General features: G+C 45.0%; 1 protein-coding gene across 2 annotated transcripts in view; it reads right to left on the bottom strand.

Moving 5' to 3' along the window:
• Positions 1-588: 588 nt before the first annotated feature.
• The window catches only part of ELL (elongation factor for RNA polymerase II), a gene marked incomplete at its 5' end in the record, with an annotated part of 55,675 nt that continues 33,144 nt past the window's right edge, over positions 589-23,119 (bottom strand). For both annotated transcript variants that reach the window (XM_083880005.1, XM_083880006.1), the window contains 8 exons: positions 589-4,227; positions 5,193-5,237; positions 6,158-6,329; positions 8,843-8,909; positions 11,420-11,921; positions 14,721-14,820; positions 18,061-18,185; positions 21,307-21,560. In XM_083880005.1, coding sequence (XP_083736131.1) covers positions 4,123-4,227; positions 5,193-5,237; positions 6,158-6,329; positions 8,843-8,909; positions 11,420-11,921; positions 14,721-14,820; positions 18,061-18,185; positions 21,307-21,560 — 1,370 coding nt within the window. In that variant the 3' untranslated portion in view covers positions 589-4,122. The remainder of the gene's footprint in view (positions 4,228-5,192; positions 5,238-6,157; positions 6,330-8,842; positions 8,910-11,419; positions 11,922-14,720; positions 14,821-18,060; positions 18,186-21,306; positions 21,561-23,119) is intronic.

Here is a 23,119-nt window from a genome sequence, read left to right as displayed (position 1 = left end):
GCACCACAGCAGCAATTCCAACTCCATTACACACCCCTGAATAGTTTTATCCTCGGTTTTATTTGGCCTGCTCCATTATCCAGCCCCAGGGAAGGTGCTGAGGGCAGGGCCAGAGCAGTTCAGTGACAGTCCTGACGCTGTTTGCATCCTCAGGTTGTTTTTTTGGGATGATTCAGCCAAGTGGGAGCTGCAGCAGGGTCTGTACCATGAGCCTCCCTCCTGCAGCAGCCCCTCAGTGATCCCTGAGCCTTGTGCTGCTCCAGCAGCATCCAGCTCCTCTCCCAAAGCATTTTTTCCTCCAAAATCCCCTCTAGTGCTGCTGTGGGAAGCCCCCCCAGCCTGTGCCAGGGCTGGACTTATCCCAGTGCAGCGTTCCAAGGATTTGGCCCATTCCAAGCACCTCTTCCCTCTCCTTTTTTCTTACCTACTCTCCCTGCTCTGACAACTTTAGCTCACTCCAGTGACCCGGTTCCTTCCCGTTTCCTGCTTCCAAAGCTCCACGCCAGCCATTTATCACCTTTCCCTTTTTTTTTTTTTTTTTTTGAGTTTTTCCTTGCAGGGAGAAGCACTGAAAAGAAATCCACAACCTTATTGTCTGCTTGTTTTCCAATACAGTGAATTTATTATATGTTGCAAAATCAGCATTCAGCTTTTTTAGTGTACAAAAAAAGGACACTAGCTCTTAAGAAAAAAAGATTAGGAAAGCTGAAGACTATGCTGCCTTGAAATTGTAACATTTTGGCAAAGTGAAAAGCTCTTTTGTAAACTCCAACTCCATGGCTCAATATAGTTTTTTTTTTTTTTATCCACAGTACAATATTACAAAGTAAAACACAGTATCAATAAGTTAAGATCATACTTAATCACCTAGAACTGGTTTCTATTAACCCAAAAAGCACAAAATTTTTGCCTAAGCTTTGTCGCCTCTAAAAAGGAAAAAAAAATTAAAATTAAAAAAAAAAAAAAAAAAGAAAAAAAAAAAAGGCAGATTCGACTACAATTCTTTAACACAGTCCAAAAGAAAAGTGAAGCAGGAAGTTGGTGGATGCTAATTGGGTCTCACAGTTTGGATAATTCATTAAATATTTTCAGTTTGTTTTTTTTTTTTAATATTCAAATCTTTTTTTTTTTTTTTTTAGAAGTTCCAGAATATACATGTAAATGTACACAATACATCTTTGTATACAACTCTGTTTGCAAAAATATCTTATAGCAGATGTATAAAGATTGAGATCCATCTCTATTTCCCCCCCTCCCTCCCCAAGCAACAACAACAACAAAAAAAAAACAAACCAAAAACCACCCTCTCCTTTCAAAATATTAAAGATCAGGAGAAGTGTTTCCATGGAAGAATTTACTCATCCTGGGTTTTTGGAGCTGCTGCCTCTTCTGCCATCCCGAGTTCTGCCTCTTCTGCAGCCGCAACACCAAAACCCCCCAGCGCTGGGGGGGAAATTCAGTTTTTCCACCCCAAAAACCCCAGAATTGGGTGAGGGGTTTGTGCAGTGACGATCCCCAGAGCTGGAGATGAGGATTTGTGACATCCCAGGGCTGAGGATTTGTGACAATCCCAGGTCCTGTCCCAGATCATCCCCAAGGCTCCCACCCCGCCGCCGCAATTCCCGCCTGGGAGCAGGAGCACCACGTTCTCCAGACAAAAAAAAAAGCTCCTTTTGGCCTTCCAGAACTCCCAGTTTTTTCCAGAAGCACCAGAGGCAGGTGGTGCTGCTCCCCTGAATGCTCTCCCCTCCTTCTCCAGGGTTTGATTTGGGGGAGTGAAGCATTCCTGACCCTCAGGGATTCCCAGCTGGAATTACCCTGGGGGGGTTCTGGGGTGTCCCCCTGTGCTCCTTTGGGCAGAGAATTTCTTCCCAACCCTTTTTTCTCCATAGATTTAGGATTAAAGACCAGTGGTGACACTCCAAGGGCCACCATGTCCCTCTGGCTGTCACCTTTCCCTTGGAGAAGGGGATGGGCAAAGCCCTGGATGCACAAGGAGAGACCTCAGAATAAAGTGACAAAGCAAAAGCAGTGGCCCTGGCTGTGTGACAACAATGAAATAATAATAATAATTATAATAATTATAATAATTAGTAATTTTCTCTCTTTTTTTTTTTTTAAATACAGCAGATGGACCCACGTTTTTGTTTGGGGCAGGGAAAAAAATAAACAACAAAAATACAATAAAATTAAAACTCAACTCCTTGTTGTAAGAAGTGTTTCCCTCCTTAATTCTGCTGTTCTTCTCCTTCAAAGGGTGAAAAAGCTCTTCAGTGCAACCTCCAAGGGAAGGAGACTCCAGAGGGAAGGAATCCTTTACTTTGAGATAAACGGAAGTGGGAAAAAGTCAAATCCCACAGAGGTTGGCAGGATTAAAAAGGGGAGAGGGGAGAGAAAGAAAGGAACAGCAGAGTTAAAAGATACCTTTGTGCTTTTTGGAGTGTTTCTCACACCCTGGCCATACTCTAAAAAAACGTTTCCCCTTCAATCCAAAGTAAAGAATTTAAGAAAAAAAAAAATAAAAATCAGGAAGCAGGACTTGCAGGGAGAAGCTACTCTAAAAAAACGTTCCCCTTCAATCCAAAGTAAAGAATTTAAGAAAAAAAAAATAAAAATCAGGAAGCAGGACTTGCAGGGAGAAGCTGGCTGAGATAAAGCACACCAGTGGAAAGGGATTTTCTGCGTGGGAAAACAGCACCTTACTGCTCTCACAAGGATTTGCTGCTGCCTTGCAAAGACACACACACACAACAAAAAAAAAAAAAAAATTATCCCACAGGAGAAAGCAGAGCAACCCTCCCCACCCCCCTCCTCTCATGGATCAAGGAATAAAGTCAACTCCTCTGGGTGACTCCTGGGTAAAGTTTTAGTAATACTGCAAAGAAAGGGTCCCAAGCACTTGGCCTAAAAGGAAAAGGGAGGCACAGTTTTAGGGAAAAAAAAAAAAAAAAAGAAAAAAAAAAGATGCTTTTTTTCCTTTCCTCTTTTTTTTTTTTTTTTTTTTTTTTTGATACAAAAATAGACCACAGTCTCATTAAGCAATTAATAAAATTGGCTGCCTCAGTAGAAAATTAGAAAAGTCAAAGCCAGACAGGGTCTCCCATCTTCCCCCCAGCACTGGTGGCTGGAGGTGAACTGGGCAGGAGGGGTTTGCACAACCAAATGCACAAAGCAGATTATCAAAGAAAAGGAAAAGAAAAGGAAAAGAAAAGGAAAAGAAAAGGAAAAGAAAAGGAAAAAAAAGGAAAAAAAAGGAAAAAAAAGGAAAAAAAAGGAAAAAAAAGGAAAAAAAAAAGGGAAAAAAAAGGGAAAAAAAAAAAAAGAAAAAAAAAAGGAAAAAAAAGAGGGGATTTTGGGGTTTGTTTTCTCTCTTTTGGGATTTTGGGATCCACCTCTGCCTTGGCCAAGGTGCTGAGCCCCAGGAGAACCCCCCCTTTGTGCTGCCACCACCCTCCTCCTCCTCCTCCTCCCCCCTGAAGATGACAATGACAATGACAAAGCAGGGCCAGACAAGGAGAGCTCAGGGAACGTGGTGTATTTCCGCGGAGCCGGGAGCGCACAGCTCTCATTCCAAACAGTCCTAGCAGCAATTCCAGTTCCTCACCATTTCTGCGGGACAATTTTTGTAAACCCCACGTGGAGCTGGGCCATGGAAGGAGGGAGAGAAGGGAAGGGAATTACAACTTCATGCCAAACTTTTAATCCATGGAAACTATAGATTCATAAACCTTTGGGAGCTTCGGTCACTTTAGGCAAGTTTTTTGTTTTTTGTTGTTTTTTTTTTTTTTTTCCCTTAAGTGTCAAACGCTGGCTTCAAATAAGCAGAAATTTTTTTTTTGTTTGTTTTGTTTTGTTATCCATTTGTTACATTCCAACATTCAGAGAGGCTTAAAAAAAACTCGGGAGGAGCGTGCTGGACGTGGACATGACAGATCTGGCATCTTAAAGTCATCCCCAAGTTCTTCAACCAACGAGGAATTAATGCTCGTCTCTGAAAGGGATTTTTTTTTTTTTTCTCTTTTTTTTTGGGGGTGTATAAAAGGGAACGTAACGTCCAGGGTTGACTGGATTTTGGTGGTTTTTTTTTTTTGCCCTACCCAGTCCAGGGGGGTTGAGTGGCAGCTAAAACTGCTGCTGGTCATACTCTGCTATCAGTTTTTTGATGTGGGCCAGTTTGTTGTGGAGGTATTCGCAGCGGTTCTTCTCTTGGCTGTAATTGGGGTTTGTCTGCAAAACAAAACAAAAGAAAAAGAATAAAAAGGAAAATGCAAAGGTGGATAAATTAAAGCTGAGCCTTGACAGCACAGGGATTGATCAGGGGATGGGTTTGGGGTTGGAGGGAATGCAAAGATCATCTCCTCCATCCCATGGGCAGCTTCTCTGGAAATTCCATCCCATTCCCTCCTCCCCACCCTCCCAGGGAAGAATTTCCTCCTAATATCCCACCTAAACCTCCCCTCGTTCAGCTTAAAACCATAGGAAGAAGCTTTTTTTTAGATCCCTCTTTAAAAAAACAGTCCTGGTTTTGATCAAACCCAAGAATAAAATCCTTTTTTCAGCATTATCCAGCTCCAGGTGTCTCCTCACAGGGAAGGAGCACACCTGAGTTAGGCTCAGCTTAAATGGGCTTCCAAAAATCACCACCTCAGAGCCTTTGGAACAAAGATGAACTTCTAACATGCAGGGAATCTCTTCAAAGAGCCCCTAAATCCCTCAGGACAACAGGGCTTGGGACTATATTAACTTATTTAAAGGAAAAACTCCCAAATCCTCACTGGTGTGTGGATGCTTTGCATAAAAATATTAAATTTAAGGTATTTTACGTGCCCCAAACTCCAAAAAATCAGAGACCAGAGCTCCAGAGCCTGATCCCAGTGTCCCAGAGGATCCTGTTATCCCTCAGCCTGTGCATCTGGAACACAAACTGTTCCTTCCCTGGAGAGATAAAGGCCCTGAGTGAGCACAGCCATTGTGCCACGGCCACGGCTCAGCGATCCCCGGGATCCTCGGGGCACTCCCAGCTTGCCCCAAACCCTTTTCTGATCTGCTTTTAGGGCCGGGCTGGAGCTGAACAAAGATCTGCTGGAATTGCCTCAGAGCCTGGGTTTGCTTCTTGGCAAAGAACCATCTCTTTCAGTCACACCAGGGGCACCACCCAAAAAAGCTTTCTGTGGCCAAGGACGGTCCCTTACCTTTTTAATTTTCCGGTATTCCTGTAAAATTTGATCGTGGATGGTCTAAAAAAAAAAAAAAAAAAAAAGAGAGGAAAACAAAAAATATAAGGTGTTATTTTCAGGTCTGCTGTAGGTATTTATTGATGGCTCAATGTACATAAATTCCTCCAAATTCCAGCTAAAATCTGCTCCCTCTGTGGCTGCCCTGGGCAGATCCAATGGGCACAATCAGCTCAAATTCTGTGGATATTTTGGAGTTGACACAGAAGGATGAGACTCCCACTCCCCAGCTATGAGAACTACCTGTGACAAGCACCTGGATTTTAGGATAATTCACATTTCCAAAACTCTCAACTGTTGGTTTGTTTTTTTTTTTTCTCCACCAAGATCTAAAAAACAAACCCAGTGAGGAATTTTGCAAGGAGAAGGGGCAGGAGGTTTGAGAGGGAGGAAGCTGTGCTTAGCACAATAGGTGCTCTGTAAAAATCTGTTTATTATCCTCAACGAGACTCACTTTTTCAAGCTAATGAATAGCTAAAACTCTTTAAAAAAAAAATAAAAATCACTCTGACAAGTCCAATAATGCTGCATTATTAAGATCAAAGATTGCAGAGGAACAGATGACCCTGTGCTAACTCCCCTTCCAGCCTTGATACGCTCCCATATGTGCAAATATGAGTTTTTCTGGCTGGGATACACTAATAGCTTCCAGCAGCTTTTGGCTAAGGACACCAATTGTCTCACTGAGGCCTTTCCTTGTCAACAACTCCCATGATGTGGCTCCAGCCTGAAAAAGGAGCAGCACAGAGCTGGGTTAGGAGCATTCCCTCCAAAAGCTGTCAGCTGCGTGCACGTTCCCCCCACCAGAGTTTCTTAAGTTGGAATTTAAACACCGACCCAGCCCAAACTGAGAAGATTAAAAACCTGCAGCTTTGCCACGAACAAAATGAGCTTTTCTCAGGTGTTTTCAGCTCTGTTTTTACCTTGTATTCCTCAGAGCCCTGCAGAAGCTGCTTCAGCTTGGCGTCCAGCTGGGTGAACCGTCGGGTTATCCGCTCTATCCGGGCGTGCAAGTCCCTGTACTCGTTGTACTCCGCGTTGAAGTCGTTCTTGTAGCTCTGACGCTGCTCCGAGGAGGAAATGGCTGCGTATTTTCTGCAGGGGAGGGGGAAAAAAAAGGGGGTTGGTGAAGTGGGTTTTTTTGTGGTGAATTGGGTTTTTGGGGGGGATTGATATTGGGGGATTGGGTTTTGGGGGGATTCTCTCCAGGATGTGGCGGTGCCAAGCACGGGGAGGATGAACCGGACTAGAAATGAAATAATGGATAATTTAGGATCATCTAAATGGGATATTGGGAAGGAATTCTTCACTGTGAAGGGTCTGGGGGTGGAATTCCCAGAGAAGATCATCCCCAGAAGTGTTTGGAGCACCCTGGGTTGGTGGGTTCTCTCTGGGGTGCGGCAGTGCCGAGCATGGGGAGGGTGAGCCGGACTAGAAATGAAATAATGGATAATTTAGGATCATCTAAATGGGATATTGGGAAGGAATTCCATCCCCAGACCCTTCACAGTGAAGAATTCCCAGAGCAGCTCATCCCTGGAAGTGTTTGGAGCACCCTGGGATGGTGGAAGGTGCTCCTGCCTGTAGCAGGAGTGGGACAGGATGGGCTTCGGCTCATTCCAGCCCAAACCACTCTGGGATTAAAGGTGGAAAAACCCTCCAAGATCAAATCCCAGCACTGCCAAGGCCACCACTAAACTGTGCCCCAAAATGCCACATCCACATGCCTTAAATCCCTCCAGGGATGGTGATTCCCTGTCCCACTGAAGAAATTCTCCCCAAGATCCCACCCAAACCTCCCCTGGTGCAGCCTGAGGCCGTTTCCTCTCATCCTGACTTGCATTAAAGTAACAAATCATGGAGGCAACCACTGAGGACTGTTGCCTTGACCTCCTGTAAAACAAACAATGCTTGCTCCCAAAAACTTCCTATCTCTGCCAGATAAGGTGGAATGGGCAGGTACAGCCAAAGCCTGGAGCAGCTGGGGGTGGAGGAGGACACTCAGATAGTGCTGCTACAGCTTCTCTGACTCCTGCTGGCCCCGCAGAACATGGAGTTCTGCATCTGTGCCAGGCATTGGAACAGCAGGAATACGATGCTTCCAGTGCTGAGAGTCTTTAAAGGAACACAAAAAGCATTGAGCCATCGTTGCAAAACGCTCGCAGGGTGATTTGTGTGGCAAGAGCAAGACAAGAAACCACGGTGAGGAGCTTTATTCCCCATTTTTTTTTTTTTTTTTTCCACCAGTAACTCTATTTCCAGCACCTTCTGGAGGCATTCGATGTGGCCTGAGCTCAGGTTGAACTGATGGGTCTTTGGGGAGCCTTTTTGGAAGTTATTCTGCTCAATAAAAAAGCCATTTGAGGTGGTATTTAGAGCCCTCTCTGAAGGTAAAACTCACCTTTGGGTAGGGGATGGCTCTAATCTGCCTCCCTGCTCTGGCTGCAGCTTGGTGCATGAACACAGAAAAGCTGATTTAGGCCTCAAATTAAGGGGGAACTTTCAGTGCTTTAAGTTTTTAAGTGCTCTGAACTCCTAAAACTGACTCCTTGCCAGGGGCTGGGATAAAGAACCATCCACAGAGGATAAAAAGATGCATCAAACAACAGTGACAGGTCTTAGAGAATTTGAGGAGCTGAGCACAAAGCACTCAGATCACACCAGGTGAGACCACAGAGCTCAGAAACCTCTCCCCAAGTTTATCTGGAGAGGAGCTCAAGGAGCTGCAATATCCCTTTTTTGGGAGGGATAAAAACACACCCCCAGCCACTCAAATTCTTTGGGATAACCCTAAAAATGTCACCTTGAAGGGGTTTGTTTGTATGGCTGATCCAGACAAGCAAAACACAAACCTTTATCTGCCCCAGAGCTTCCTCCTCCTCCTCCATCCCAGCACAGCCAAACCAGCTCTGATGGAAACAAACCCCCAGGGCTGGGACATGAACAGGGAATTTTTATTTTTTTTCTCCCCCCCAGCTACAACTTTTTCCTCACCCCAAAGCTTTGTTTAGAACAGGTTTGGGTTTATGGAGATTCTGGGCTTTCCTTCACAGGGATTTTTTTTGGGTTTTGGTTGTTTAATTAACCTCGAGGGGATCTGATTAAAGAGTCAAGAGGTGAAACAACTCTGGTCCTGACCCAGGGGTTAGAGCCTCCCAGGAAAGAATATTTCCCTGCTTTATGGAGATGATCTTGGCTCTGAAGAGGGCAAGAATTAGCAAACCACCCCAAATCCTTCCTTGCTCTGTCTTCCCCAACAACAAAAGCAGATTATTATTCCCCCTCAAAGCTTCCAGCTGGAACGTGGAGATGTTTAATCCTTTCAAACCCCCTCTAAGGTATGAAATGTTTCTTAAAACAATTTATAGGAGATAACCTTGAACTCCTTAAGGAGGTAAAAAGCAGCTTTGATATCGAGTTTAGTCTCAACTATTAATCTGCAGAGCTGGGTTTGCTCTTTTTTTCTCACACCCACCTAACAAAGTTCTATCAAATAACACAAAAAGTCCAACAAAAATCCCCAGCACGTTGTGATTTTTTTCTTTTTTAGCTTGAAACACGATCCCAAAGTGATGAAGCGACTGATAAACGTACTTATTTATACTTACAATAAATAATCTGGCATTTCTGAAGTTGATGTTGGTACACTAGAATTATTGCATGTTCCATTTAAACCTGAAAAAATAAAGATTTGTTTATAGAACGTTCTTAAAACTTCAAAGCCCTTTGCAATTCAGCTTCAAACTCGTAAAACTTGCCAGCAATGTACAGTTTATGGAATTCTAAAGGATTTCTGTTTTGCTTGGAACTGACAGAGGGAGAGGAGTCACAACAAGGTGGCTGAAAGTTCAAGGCTCCTCCAGTATTTGTCTGTCAGCAAAACAACACCAACATCAGGCAGAGCAGTGAAAAAAAAAAAAAAATCTGAATTTAATTGGTGGATAAACAGTGCCTGGAGTGGGATAACACTGAAAACACCACTGGGAATGAGGAAAACACAGCCCTGAGCCCAGAGAGCTGAGCTGGGCAAGGTGAACCTTCTGTTTCTCCTGTTTCTACACTTGAGAGATTCCTCTGGGGGTAACTCCAGGGTGAGAATTCCTGAATTAATATCTCAGAGTCCTGCAGGGCACCACAGAGAGGGTTTTAGGGAATGCAGCTCCAAACACGAATCCAAGCATTGATGAAGAAGCTGAGAATGTTCAGAAATCGGAGGAAAAACAGAATAAACCTAAAGCAGATTCATCCTCCACATCCACCAAACGCTGCAGGATAAATGTGGAGGAAGAGAGCAGCTGGATCCACCTTTGGAAAGGGATATTTTCCACAAATTGTGTGTTAAAAACCCTCACCAGAATCAGCTGCACAACCTGAGTCAGCAGCACCCTGAGTGCACCCTTAAAAAAGATGGATTTTCCTCTGAATTTCCACAGAAAAGCTTTGCTGAGAGCAGGATGGGAGAATGGCACAAACCCAAAATTTCTATAAAAAAAAATCCTGACCCCAAATTCCTCCTCCTCTCCTGACCACAGGGTGGAAGATGCAGAACAGGGTTTAAGGATGGTACAAGGAAAAGGGACACACTGAGGTTTATTTTGCCTGTGAGTGCCACCTACTGACTGAAAGGACCCCAAAGGTCCCTCCAGAGCCTCTGGAACAAAATTCCTGGGAGAAACTCTCATTTCTGGCAGGAGCTGCCCCTGCCCACTGCAGGTGGTGGAACCAGATGAGTTTTTAAGGTCTTTCCAACCCAAATTTTTTTGTGCTTCTCTGCTTCTCCTACAGCTCTCCGGGGGGAATTTGGGGAAGGAGGAGGATGAGGTTGGTGCTACCCACACAGCAAGGCAAATATCCCAGGAAAATATCCCAGTTCTGGCTGTCCAGGGTCCAAGCAGGACTGACCACATCCTGTTTGGGATTTGCTCCCAGCCCAGCTCGGATTTGTTACCTCGAAACAGCAGCAGTAACAAAATAATAACAAACTCCTAATAATGAACAAAAATCCAGGAATTAAACCAGGAAAGAGAAGCAGAAAAGGTGGTGGAGGAGGCTCAGCAATTTCCCAAGAATTTGGGTGTTTATAAGACAAAAAGAGAGAATGTGTGAGTGTCTCTCCAGAGGCTCGTGGGGAAAGAGAAACAACAAAGAAACACAACATTCACAGGAAAAAACCTGGGATTGACAGGAAAGCAGAAGAATTCTCAGTTCTGCAGTGTCACACACCCTTCAGCCTCAGGGACTGTCCTCAGGAATCACTGCTGAGCCATCAAAATGCATTTTGTCACTGCTGCAAAAGCCTGTGGGGAAGGGGAGGGCTGGGAGCAGCTCAATCCCAACACCTTGAGAAGCTCCTCTTTCCCAAGAACCCACCAAATGAGTCTCCATCTCAAAATATTGTCCTTTTGGAGCCAAAATTGGAGGATTTTCGTGCACCCGAGCAGGAAGGGGAATGTAGAAAATAGTAACAGGGTGAAGGAAAATGCAAAAAGGAATTTAACAGACATTCCCAGAGGCTGCAGGGAAAGTCCCAGTGGGGACTCTGAGGAGCTGTAACAACCAGCAGAAAACATGAAAGCAGCAGGAAAAGGAATGGAGGGGATCAGCCAAGAAATATTCTCTGCTCTGACTGCTGAGAGTGCACAGAGCTGACTTTGAAATTGTGGCTCGATGGAAAATGTTTTCATCCCACCTCAGTGCAGATTCACTGCTGTGTCACTCCTGGAATAAATCAACCCCCAGCCCCAGTGGGATGATGTAAAAGGAAGCTTTTCCAGCCTGGAAGAGCTGGTTCTCCACTGCTCCAACAGCATTTATCACCCGGTTTATCTATCATTTCCTTTTGTAGCCAAATATTACAAGCTTTTGTGAGTAACTTTTTCATTAAAAACCCCAAACAATCATCACAACAGCCAACACAAGCGTTGTGCTGCTCTTCCCACTGCTCCCAGCCTTTCATCCCCACAGATTATCCCAGCTTTTAATTTAACCAGGAGGGAACATGACACTGCTCTGAGGCAGCTCCATTAAACAGGAAAAACCTGACAGCCTGTGTGGACAGGAAACACCTCTGGTGATTTGGAAAGAGGACAGTGCTGGTATTTGGGGTCTCCCAGAGCACCAGGATGTTCCAAATCCTCCAGGAAATCCTGGCATCACACCAAAGCTCCCCCCTCCCCACAACTCACCTGGGACCTGTTCCTGGGGAACACTAACTAAATCAGCATTTTTTATTACTTCACAGTTCTGCTTCTCCTCTTTGCACTTCTCCTCGCTCTTCTTCTCCTTCCTCTCCTTCTCCTTGTCTTTGTGCTTTTTGGATTTTTTCTTGGATTTGACGTAGGAGCCGCAGGAGTTGTGTTTGCTGCTCTGGGCACAGTCTGTGGGCAGGGGGTGACTCAGTCTCTCGGGAGGCTCCGTGTTCTCACAGTCTCTGCCGTTGTGAGTCAGGTCGTTGCTGACATCCGAGAGGGGATCGTGAGGCCTGGGCAGCTCCAGGGCCGGGAGGGACGAGCTGGAGCTCACGGGCTCGGGCAGAGCCTGGGGTAGGGCAGGGGGAGCCGAGGGGTCCTTCCCGTTGGAGGAATTCAGCTTCCCGTTGAGAGTGGGTTGGGTTCTGTGAGCCAAATGGGAGATCCTGGGCTTTTTGTTGGCCAAAGGGTCGATGAATTCCGGAGGTTGGGGTCGTTTCTGTTAGAGAGGTGGTGGCGTTGGTGGGAGAGGGAAAAAAACAAAAAAAAAGGAGAAATAAATGGTGTTGAAGGTGCAGGAGTGGAGCTGGATGTTACCACTAGGTGGTGGTGCAATACAGAGGAGAAGGGAATATCCAACTTATCCAGCCCAAGCTGCTGCTCAGAGTTTGGTGGGACTGCAAACTCTGTGAAGAATTGGTGAAGAATCCCATCAGCAATTCCTGATCTCACCCATTGTTATCCACACACAGCCCAGGCCTCCCCCAGCCTGCTCTCACTGCGGTTTATTTCAAACCCAGCCCTCTGGAACTCAAATCCTGCAGATTTTCACCTGTCCCAGCCAACTAGAGAGTGGAAATATCCCTGGAAGTGTCCAAGGCCAGGCTGGACAGGGCTTGGAACAACCTGGGACAGTGGGAGGTGTCCCTGCCCATGGCAGGGCTGGAACAGGATGAGCTTTAAGGTCCCTCCCAACCCAAACCATTCAGTGATAAAAAACATCAGTCCTGAGCACCCCAAAGTCCCTGTGAAGGAAAAAATGTGCTCAGCACTCTGGAGCAGGGAGGGATTTCCCCAGTTCTGCATTTTATTCCCAGAGCTTCACCCCTTTTCCCAGTCCCTTCCTCTTCTCAAGAACGAGGCATTGCCCTGAAGAGGGGAAGGAAGTGCCAACTGCTCAGTTCTGAGAATTTCAGGCAAAAGGGGACATTTAAAAAGCCACGTCACAGGGGCCAACGTGACCTGAGCAACCCTTTTTTTTTTTTTGAGAGCAAGGCTTAGAGAAGGAAGTGGTTCTCAGCTGCCTCCAGCCTGGAAAAGCTGCTCCATGGAAGAACCCATCCATCAGGCTCAGCCCAGCCAAAAAATCACCTCAGCCAGCCCTCAGTGTGTGCCCACCTGGCAGCTCTGGGGCTGCAACAGCTCTGAGCCAAAGATTATCCTGTGCCCAGAGGAAAAACAGGCGATAGCTGTGGGTATTTCTTTTGGATAATCCATTATTTTCTTTCTGTCTCAGGCGTTTGCGAATGGAAATGTTGTTCCATCTCTGAAATGCAGCTGGAGCAGCCCCTAATTCCCTCTTTTTCCCCCCCTGGATTTTCTCTTTGCTAACTCAGGGGGGTCTTGAGGACACACTGCTCAGTGCCAGGAATTCTTTCCACCTGTCAAGGTAATTAAGGAAGAGCTGCTGGTTCTGCCACTGAGCTCAAGGGGCAAGGACAGCACGTCCGACCGGCTTGGCAACATCCTCACCTCGCAGTGTCCATCTCCCCAGGGAGGGGCCATCTCTGCCTGCAGGGCTCTCAACAGGTGACACAGCTAAAAAAATCTGCCACATTTTACAACCTTTTCTCTATAGCAGCTTCTCCAAACTCATCTCTCTGGTTAGGAGGGTTATATACATTCATTTTCTAGCATTACCAGACCAATATTCTTCACTCTTGTTCCACAGGCTGAACTTTCCCAAAATATTCTGCATTCCAGCCTACCAGATCCCAATCCTCTGCTGGCACTGCACCCATTAAAAACCATTTCTCTAAATAGAAACTACAGCCAGAGAGTATTAAAAAAAAAAAAAAAAAAAAAAAAAAAAGTGACAGCTCACAATGCTGTGGTTTGCTGTCTGACACGACAGAACCGTGCTGGAAATATTTATATTCCACATTGGATTGTCCCTGTTTCAACAGCCTTCCCTAAATCCAACCCAACCAACCACCCAAAGTTTCGACTGGGTCATTCTGAGAGATCAAAACCTCACCCTAAAAGACCTTTAAATCTTTAAAATATGGACAGTCAGAGAAATAAGATGATTTTTCAACATTAAAAAAAGACACAAGACCAGGATTTTTCCAAACTAACTTGAAGGTGATCATTCTTCATTCCCCACATGGCCACAAGCAGAGCAGGAGAGGATTTTTGGAATCAACCTACCTGGCAAACAAGTTCCTTGTTCTCAACCAGAGAATTGCCTCCCTTTCTCAGTTGCCAGAGAGCACATAATTCCTTTTTTTACCTGTTAATATTCTTTGCCACTAATCCTCGGTGCGTCTGTCCAGACAAGCAGGCATTACACATTCCATTGGCAGGAGAAGAATAAATACTCAACTTGTCTGGGCTGACCCACACTGGGAAGAAGGGAAAGGCAGCACATTTCACAACACCAGCCTGTGCTGGGAGATACTGGGAGAACTGGGGACAAGGCTCTGCTTGAGACTCGCGTCAAACGTGGCCTCCTTGTGTGGTTTATGGTCATGGAAAAAACAGGCAAAAAAGTTTCTTTTTCACAGCTCTCCTGGTTCTGGCATCTGTGAGGCAGGAGCAGCCCAACCTGCCCCTGATCTGTCACGGCAATTAGGCTGTAAAAGGTCAAGGGTTTTAATAACTCAGCCATGTTTGGGAGCTGATTATTACAGCTTCGTTCCACTCGATTATTAGTAATGAGGAAAACAGGAGCTTGTTCTCCCAGGAACTCCAGGAGGGATGGAGGCACTGCAAAAGGAATTTAGCCCTTAAAACTAAACCTGAGCCTCATTTTCAAAGAGATCCTCCCCACAGGCTCTCGCTGAGCCACGTCCAGAGGAGAAACAGATGCTGAGGAAAAGCCAGAATGAGACTCAAACTTAATAAAAGAGAAATAAAAACCCTGAGCACCTCCTGACCCGGCAGCAGGTGATTACAGGGTGCAGACAGGCACAAACTCAAACCTGGACCCACAACCAGCAGCCAAATCCATCAGGAAGGAACACAAAGATCCAGGGGTTATAGAAAGGGGGGAAAAAAAAATAAAAAAATCACCCACCTGAGGGGGAGAGCTGGAGTTGAGGGTGTCCTTTGGAGGGCTCAGAGAAGGAGTTTCTCCCTGGAAAGCGCCACTGCTGTTCTGGGGCTGGCACAGCTTCCTGCAAAACACAATCGGGGGCTGCTCACGGCCCGTGCCAAGGGGGGACAGCTGGCACCGAGCTCTTCTGGGGCTCAAAACTCTGCTTGGAGGTGCCAGAAAGGAGCTCTCGGGGTCAGGCTCTTGGTCTCTTGAGAAAAATCTGGGAAGGAGAAACCGCTACAGGAAAATATCAGTGATAAATTGGGATTCTTCATATTTTTCTTGCTTTCTTGTGATTTTTTGGGGCTCTTTGGGAATGGAAGGAACTCTTTGGATCAACAGGGCCAAGGCTGAGCTCTTGGACATGTGAAAGGATTCCCTGTTGAGGCTGGAACTCCTTTTTTAACAATTTTACTCCTTTTTTTCTCTTGAACTGGTGACGTAAGAATTAAAACAAATTAATTCCCAGCCTCAGAAACATAATTCACGTGGAGACCCAGTAAAAGTGGCATCGAATTTTAAGGTGTAAAGGATATCAGATATTATTCCTGCTGATTGAAATAATACAGCTCAAGGAGACATTAATTAAACAAATTCCTGCTGAGGTTTTGCTTTCTGAGACAACTCAAAAAGCAAATCTCACTGAAAAGGGGCTGAAACTCAAGCTCAGATGTTGAGGAATAAGTTCTCCCACCCATTAACATCATTAAAACAACATTTGATGGCAACAGGAGCCCTTTCAGCAGCGAGCTCCTCTGGGTGCAGGAAAAGCAGCATTATAACAGCAACTCCTGAGGTGTTATTGGTCCACCAGGATTTACATTTTTACGCTTCCCAATAATACTTTTAAGTTGCATCATGCGAAACAGAGCTACTCTGGGCTGTATTTGTGGTATTGGATAAATAAAAATAATTAAAAAACCCCTTTTGTAGCAACAAAAAGTACAATTAGAATCACTTGAGTGCTTTAATTCCCCCCTCCAGGCTGGGTCTTTGCTCCTCTGCAGATCTCAAAGAGGATTTTCCCAGCCCACCAGCTTTACCCAATAATTCTGACACCAGACTGCCCCTCAATTAATCACTCAGAAAAAAAAAAAAAACCAAACCCCAAAAAAAACCCCAAAAACAACCAAAAAAAAAAAAAAAAAAAAAAAAAAAAAAAAAAAAAAAAAAACAAAAAAAAAAAAACAAACAAAAAAACCCCAAAACAACCAAACAAAAAAAAACAACACAAAAAAAACAACAAACAACAAAACAAAACTACTCTTGCATCAAGTTGCAGCTGACAAACTGAAAAAAAAAAATAAAATAAAAATAATCCAGAATTCAGGGTTAAAGGTTTTAATCAAGCAGCTCCTGCAGTCAGTTTGTCAAGGAGCTGAATAACCCAGCTTTAAATTCTCCCACAAGAAACTGGAATCGGCATTAAAGCTCACTCATATCCTTTAAACATTGGGAAGATTTATCTCGGAGATAACGCCCAGGACTTGACAAGATTTGGCTTTTTCACCTCAGCTTGAACCTTGGGCTGTTGTTGCAGCAATATTTAGACTTTTGCAGTGTCACCACTGTCCTGGCTTTGTTTAATTTCATTTAAAACAACCTCAGATAACTCAAGGGAAGGATTTGGGGACTGTGAAAATGGGGACACTGATATTGCCCAAACACCCCAGTGAAAGTGTTTTTTTTGGGGGGGCTGCTTGATCAGCCAGAGCACGTCTGTCACATCTTTTAATTGCTAATTATGGATTTAAGGAGTGATGAAAGCACTGAGTTCAGCAGAGGGAAGATTTTGGAAAATCCTGGAATGGTTTGGGTTGGAGGGACTTTAAATCTCATCCAGTCTGGGACACCTTTCCACAGATTAGGCTGTTCCAGGGGTGGAAAACATCAAAAAAGAGGAAAAAACCAGTTGGTTTAACCCAAGCCTAGTTAGACTCAGCTTTAATATCTACAGATGTGTTAATTTCTGCAGCTGCTGAGGCACTGAGTGGCCACTGGCTCTGAAATCCAGGAGAAACCTGGAACAATTGGTTGGTGATGCAAAACCCCAACGTTTGCTGCCTCCTGTGCCCTTTTTTTTCTGGGCCTGTTTTTCTCCTGTCTTCAACTCAACATGTGTTTTTTTTCCATTCTGGAGCCTCATTACCTGCACTGCCTGAGCAGGGCTTTGTTTGTACAGTTGAATACATCCTTTCCAAAGTCTATTTTTAGACCCTCGCCCAAGTGAATGCCACAATTCTGCAAAAAAAGCTGTAAACATGGCTTTTCTACAGGGAGAAATTCACTTTGGCTTTTTTTTTTTATTATTTATTTTGTAAAAAGTCATAAAGATTGCATTGGCAGTTTTATTTTTCCTTTTAATTATAATTTCACATCAAGGCCGTTTAAATGAGTTTTTGATTTTCCTTGAGCACTTGGAGTTTTTCTGTTGGTTTAAAAAAGTCTCATCTCCAAGTCAATTGTGCTTTTAAATCATAGGGAAGTGCTCAAACAGAGCACGCTGTGCTTCAGCTTAACCAAAAGTGCAATAAAATAAAAAAAACATAAGTAAAAGCTCTGCCTGCATGACAAAATCTGTACCGAGGCACTGAAAAAAAGAAAAATATCAACACTCAGAGCAGAATTCTGTGTAAAACTGGGAGATCTGGTCTCTTTCCTTTGCCAGCCAGAAGCTTCCAAGCTTGGAAGCTTCACCTAAGGAAAATATCTCTAGAGGGGAAAAAAAAATTTAAAAAAAATCAGCAATAAGGATGAAGTGAAGGGCTGTTCCAGGAGGGAATGTGGGAACAGGGATCACACTCCAGGCAGGACAACCAGCAGGAGTTTCAAAGGATTTATCCCTACAGAATAACTTCCTGCTTTTTCCATCCCTAAATCTCAGATTTAGGGGTGAAACACTTCAGTCTGCACAGGAAGATGTGGGAAAAAGGAAAGTTTCAAAGGAGAGCTGACCTGGAGACATTTAATCCACTCATCTCTCAGGGTTTTAGAGCAGCAGTTTTAACTCTACCAGCTCTGCTCCCAGCCAAGCTTTGCCTTTAATGATTTAAAGACAGCCCAGGATGATGTTGTGAAGTGTGGATCCACTTGGATATTCAAGTTTACTCCACTCCTACAGGCCCCTGGGTGATGGGCAGTTTAAAATGATGTCAAAATAAGTCACACACTCAACTTTCCAGACCTTGGTCACCCTGATTTACACAACCTTCCCCAGCCCCAGGATTCCCTGGATGATGTCAGAGAGAAGAAAATAGATAATTATATCAGAGAGAAGAAAATGGATAATTATATCAGAAAGAAAAAAATGGATAATTACCTAACAAGGATCCTCTTCAACAACTGCTGATCTCCTTCTGAGTAGCCAGGCCAGTCCTTCTGCACTTCTTTGTATACACAATCTTTCAGTGTGAAAGTGCTGTCCTTGGCACTCAGATTTGCCACCTGGAACAGAAAGAATTTGGAAAACCATCGTTAGGGTTTCATTTTCTCACTTCCTCCACCAAACAAGAGCTATAAAGATGAAGGCAAAAAATCTGAGCAGGCTTAGCAGCTGTTAGTAGTGTCAGAGAACAAGGAGAGACTTTAATATTTAATTTCCTTATTATTAAGATTCTTTTAATCAAACTGTGCCTTTCCTTTGGCCTTGTCAACTGCAATAATTCATAATGAGTTTCTAAAGCACATCCAGTTGAGTGGGAAATAAGTCATATCTAAAAGAGATTATTCAGCTTGGAGGAGCCTGGACCAGCACAACACCACTTGATGGAAACACCTGGAAATAAAGCCTTAATGGGAACAGGCAGTTCACTTATCACACCTGTCCCACAGCCAAAATGGGGCAGTTTATGGCCAAAGAGGAACTCTCGGGGCGATAACTTGGTTAACAATTGCCAGGAGATAATTTCTCACTAAAGGAGCCAACAAAACAGGCCGTGCGGAGCTGCTTTCTCAGGGAGCTCAGTGAGGAGAATGCCCTGGGATCACCTGGATTTTATGGAGAATTTCTGCAGGGAAAGAACAGAACCTGGGATTTCCAGCTTCAAGGCAGGGAGCTCGGCATTTTATCCAACATTTTATCATGACATTTTATCCAACCCAACAACCCCCGTGGAGTTTTCCCCACAAAACCCTGAGTGGTGCCTTGCACGGAGAGAAAAGGCTGCTGGAATGGGCAGAGCTGAATTAGAATGGAAAACAACTTGGGCAAGAGTTATCCCACTCGGATCAGCCTTTCCACAGCCTGGCTGAAAATTTAACTTCTTGCTGTTGGTAAACGCCAGAAAACCCCGAGTTGGCACAAAGCAAAGAGCCCACAGAGAGTGAAACTCTCTCCTGGGTGATCCAGAGTGTCAGGGAATGGTTTGGTTCCATCAAATTCCAAAGGTAGGGACACCTTCCACTATCCCAAATTGCTCCAACCTGGCCTTGGACACCCCCAGGGATGGGGCAGCTCCTCTGGGTAACCTCAGCTTGTGCAGAGCACTGCAAGTTTCCAATGGAAATAAAGCCTTCAATGTGTTTTTGAAGAGGGATAAGGAGGCCCAGGTGCCAAATGCTCTGCCCACAGGCAGGCAAAGCCAGCAGCTGCAGCCCAAATTCCCTGCTGGAGCCCCTCAGCTCGGGGATTGCTACCCCTTGAAAGTGGAAAATGCTTTTATTCGGTGCGTGGAGATCCTTGTGCATCTGTTTAGGGATTACTGTTCTCCATTCAGGACGTGGCTGTGCTCAGGGATTTTCTATTATCCACACAGCAGGAAAATCAAAAACAAGCAAAGGAGTGGGAAGTCTTGAATGAACTGAAGATGCTGCTGATTCCTCTGCTTTTTTGCTTTAGGGAGGCTACAACCTAATATTAAAAATCCAGGAATTTCAGAGCAAAAGGCTGCACAACCAACATGGCAAACTCTCCTGATAAGCGAAAAATAGAAAGCCCAGTTATCACTTTACATGACAAACACTTTGTTTTTCCTTTCAAGTCCTGTCAGCTTTCCAAAATCCTGAGCCAAAATACAACAAGAATTTGAGCTGTGTTTTACATCGAGGTATCCCTGTAAACACACCCAGGAGACAAAAACCAATCCAGGTTCTCTCCTTGACCAAAAAAACCCCCTCAAAACTCTCCCAGAATTTCTCTGTTTCCTGCCTGCTCTTCCTGGAGGCCCGGGAAGAACAACTTGGAATTTTTCTCTGCACAGAGGCTGAGAGCTCGCCACCTCCTTGTTTTGCTCGTGTGGGACTCTGCAAGCTCCACCCCAAACCCTCCCAAAAATAGAAACCTTGCAAAATGAGGCAAAAAGGCCGCCAGGAACACAGAGTCCTGTGAGAGAGAGAGAGGAGAGAGAAGAGAGAGAGATGCAAGAGCACAATGAAACCCACACCTAGACAGATTTAGCCGTGTAGCTTTAACACAGCCTGTAATTTTTAGCTTATCTGTATGTCTGCCTGTGGATGGGAGCCCTGGGAGGGCTGAGAGGGATTAACTTTACGAGCAGCACCAGGTTTTTACAGCCAAATCAGCGTTCAGCCCGAGCGGGGCCGGCCCCGTGGCCAGAGCCACACGCGCCAGGGCTCGGGGCAAGAGCATCCATCATCAAAAGTCATCATCAGCAACAGTTTTCTACACTGAAAACCTCAGTGATGGAATTGCAAAAAAGTGTTCTGAAAAGCTGCTGGGAAATTAAAGGCTCTGGGATTAAAAAAAATCTAAGGAAGGAACGAGTTGTGCCAGCTGTGAGTCTTGTTTTTAATACGATCTGCCCTGCGTGCCCTTGGGCGAAGTGAACTCCTGTCTCACTCTTTGTGGAAAGGAGTAAAAATAGAAAAAATAAAATAAAAAAGGAGGTGTTTTTTTTTCCAGAATATATTCCAATCCAGAAGAAGGCAGCTGCAGCATTTAAATGAATAGCCATGATGTGTTTAATAAAGCAATGAAGGTGTTTACTGCGAGGCCTAAAATGGCACCTTTAATGTGACTCAAAGTGTTAGGAACTGATTCAGCTTGGAGAGAGCTTTCACACTTGACACACAAATAATGTGCTTGGCAAGGAGCTGCATGATCTTCACACCTGACCAGTGGCACTTCCAAGCAGGGAAGGCTCTGAGGAATCCAAAAAAAAAACCTGGGGACATCTTTTCCTTCATATACAAAACTTGTACCAATTACAGAGCGTTGCTCCTTTACGGCCATGAGAATAAAATAAGAGATTTAGAGGTTATAATGAAATAATTTGGTGAACCTCTGTTAAAGAGAATCCTCCCCATGACCAAGCAGAAGTGTCCCTCTGAAAGGGACTGATCTGCTGAGCCAAAACCATCCAGCATTGGTTGCACCCCTCTAACCCGAGGCGTAGCCACGGGAGGCTCCTGCTATCTCTGCACCAGCACTGGGAGCTGAGAACTGTGTCCCCCACAGCCTTTAGAGTCACATTCAGCTGCAGCCTGGAGATAACACTTTCCACTGCCATGGGAGGAGGAGGGTGGGGGGAGCTGAGAAGACTTTTTTTAATTTTATTTTTTTTTTTTCCCTTTACCTAAATCGTTGCCTTCCATCAAGAGTACAAACCTGTTGCAGAAGGTTATCCAGCAAATCCTTGTCCTGCTGAGAAAGTCCATCCTTCTGCAATCTGAGAATAAGTTCAGGTTTCTTATAAGGCTTTAGTGCCAGTAAGTGCACAACCCTATCTTTGAAGGGTCTCTGGGAAATCGCACTATTGCCTCTCTTTATTGCACTGGCAAGGTTGACTGGCGTTGGGCGCTTCCTGGAGGGAACAGCATCGGAAGCTCCTGGTGCAGGTTTACGCACCTGAACCTTTTTGCCTAAAATGAGATGAGAATAGTGAAGTGCAGCAGTCGCCTCTGCAAAAAAGGCCGGTGTGGGCTGTCAGCACCAAATCTGGAGCTCATCACAGCCCCCTGAGGGAAGGAGGCACGAGGTGACAGGGAAGGACAAACATCCACCAAGCGCGACCCCCTCGGTCCCGACGCCGCCGCCGGAACGAGCATCCCCGTGAGGTTTATGGTTCATGACAAGCTTGTAACAAGTAAACAGCAACACCAAGCTCTGGAAACCTGAGTATTATTGGCCACCAGCTTACATAAAGCCCCCTTTGTTTGCCAGCTTTTCGTTTATCCCAAGTGCACGTATCCCCCACGGTTAATCGAACTATTTTTTTTTTTTTTTTTTGCCTTCCCTATGAGAAAGAAAATTCTGCATTATTATGTAGAAGAGTGGGAAATACAGAGTGGAAAGACCAGAACTGGTCAACGAGAGGCTCCCCGCTGCTGAGCTCAGCAAAAAAGCTCCTCCAGCAGATGTTTCTGCTTTTAGAACAATAGGAACTTTATGGGGCTGGGTCCACCTCCCTTCCCCCTCCAAACACGGCCCCATGAATGGGGCTGACACTGGGCCATCAGCCTATTCATCAGGGTGCTGCCTGTGCTGATGGAATAACCCCTTCTCCACTGCCTTTGCAGATAAGTGACAACATAAAGCTGGCTCAGAAGTGCATCTCAGCTCCATCCCCACTGTGGTTCTTGGTTGCTGACAGCACAATCCAACAACTCATTTTTCCCCCTGTTCCTACTGAAAACCCTCAGATCATCTCTTAGTGGAGCCCAAATCAAAGGGCTGGGACTGTTTCAAACACAGGAGCAGGTTCCTGCTACTCAAGGCAAAAACCAAGCAAAGCTGAAAACAAAACGTGTGGGTTCCAAGGTCTAAAAAACCTGGAGATCCAATCAATAATCACTCGGGCTGGGGAGAAAGTGACCTTCCCTAGGACAAACAACATCCAGCATTTACTGCAAGTGTTTGGGGGAGGTTTATTCCAGCAGGGCACTGCTCCATTGCTAGGAAGCAACGTTTTCAAACTGAGTCATCTGAAGATACTGGGGATTGTCTGCACTGTTTGTTTTACTGAGCTGAACATTGCGTAACCCAGGCCCCATTTCCTGGCTTTTTTTTATTATACACCACAGTGCTGGGAGAGGAAGCACGACCCATCCTCGGCAGGGCTGAGGGGAGGTGAGAGGGGGGAGAACGACACCAATTTGCATGTTAAAAGTCCCACAATCCAGAGGTCAACTGGATTTTGTTTCCAGAAATGGGACAAGAGAAGATTCGTCAGCTTTCTAGAACTGCCTTAACTCTTGCCAGGTCATGAACAGTAAAAACATCACGTTGGGAGGTTTCCACTTTAAAAGGCTGAAGCCAAAATGTGCAGTGATAGGAAAAGAATAAAAAAAAAAAACTAAGTTAAGCCAGGACACAAAAGATTCTCAAATATTTATACACGTGCACCTCTATGGATGTATGCACACATATTTAGTGTGGCTACAAGCACACATCCCCTGCAGCTTTACCTGCAGCTCTCTAT

The sequence above is a fragment of the Zosterops lateralis genome (assembly GCF_965231275.1).
Source record: "Zosterops lateralis genome assembly, chromosome: 29".
Classification (NCBI taxonomy): domain Eukaryota; kingdom Metazoa; phylum Chordata; class Aves; order Passeriformes; family Zosteropidae; genus Zosterops; species Zosterops lateralis.
The sequence above is the reverse complement of the archived record's forward strand: the minus strand, read 5'-3'. Positions and strand labels throughout refer to the sequence as shown.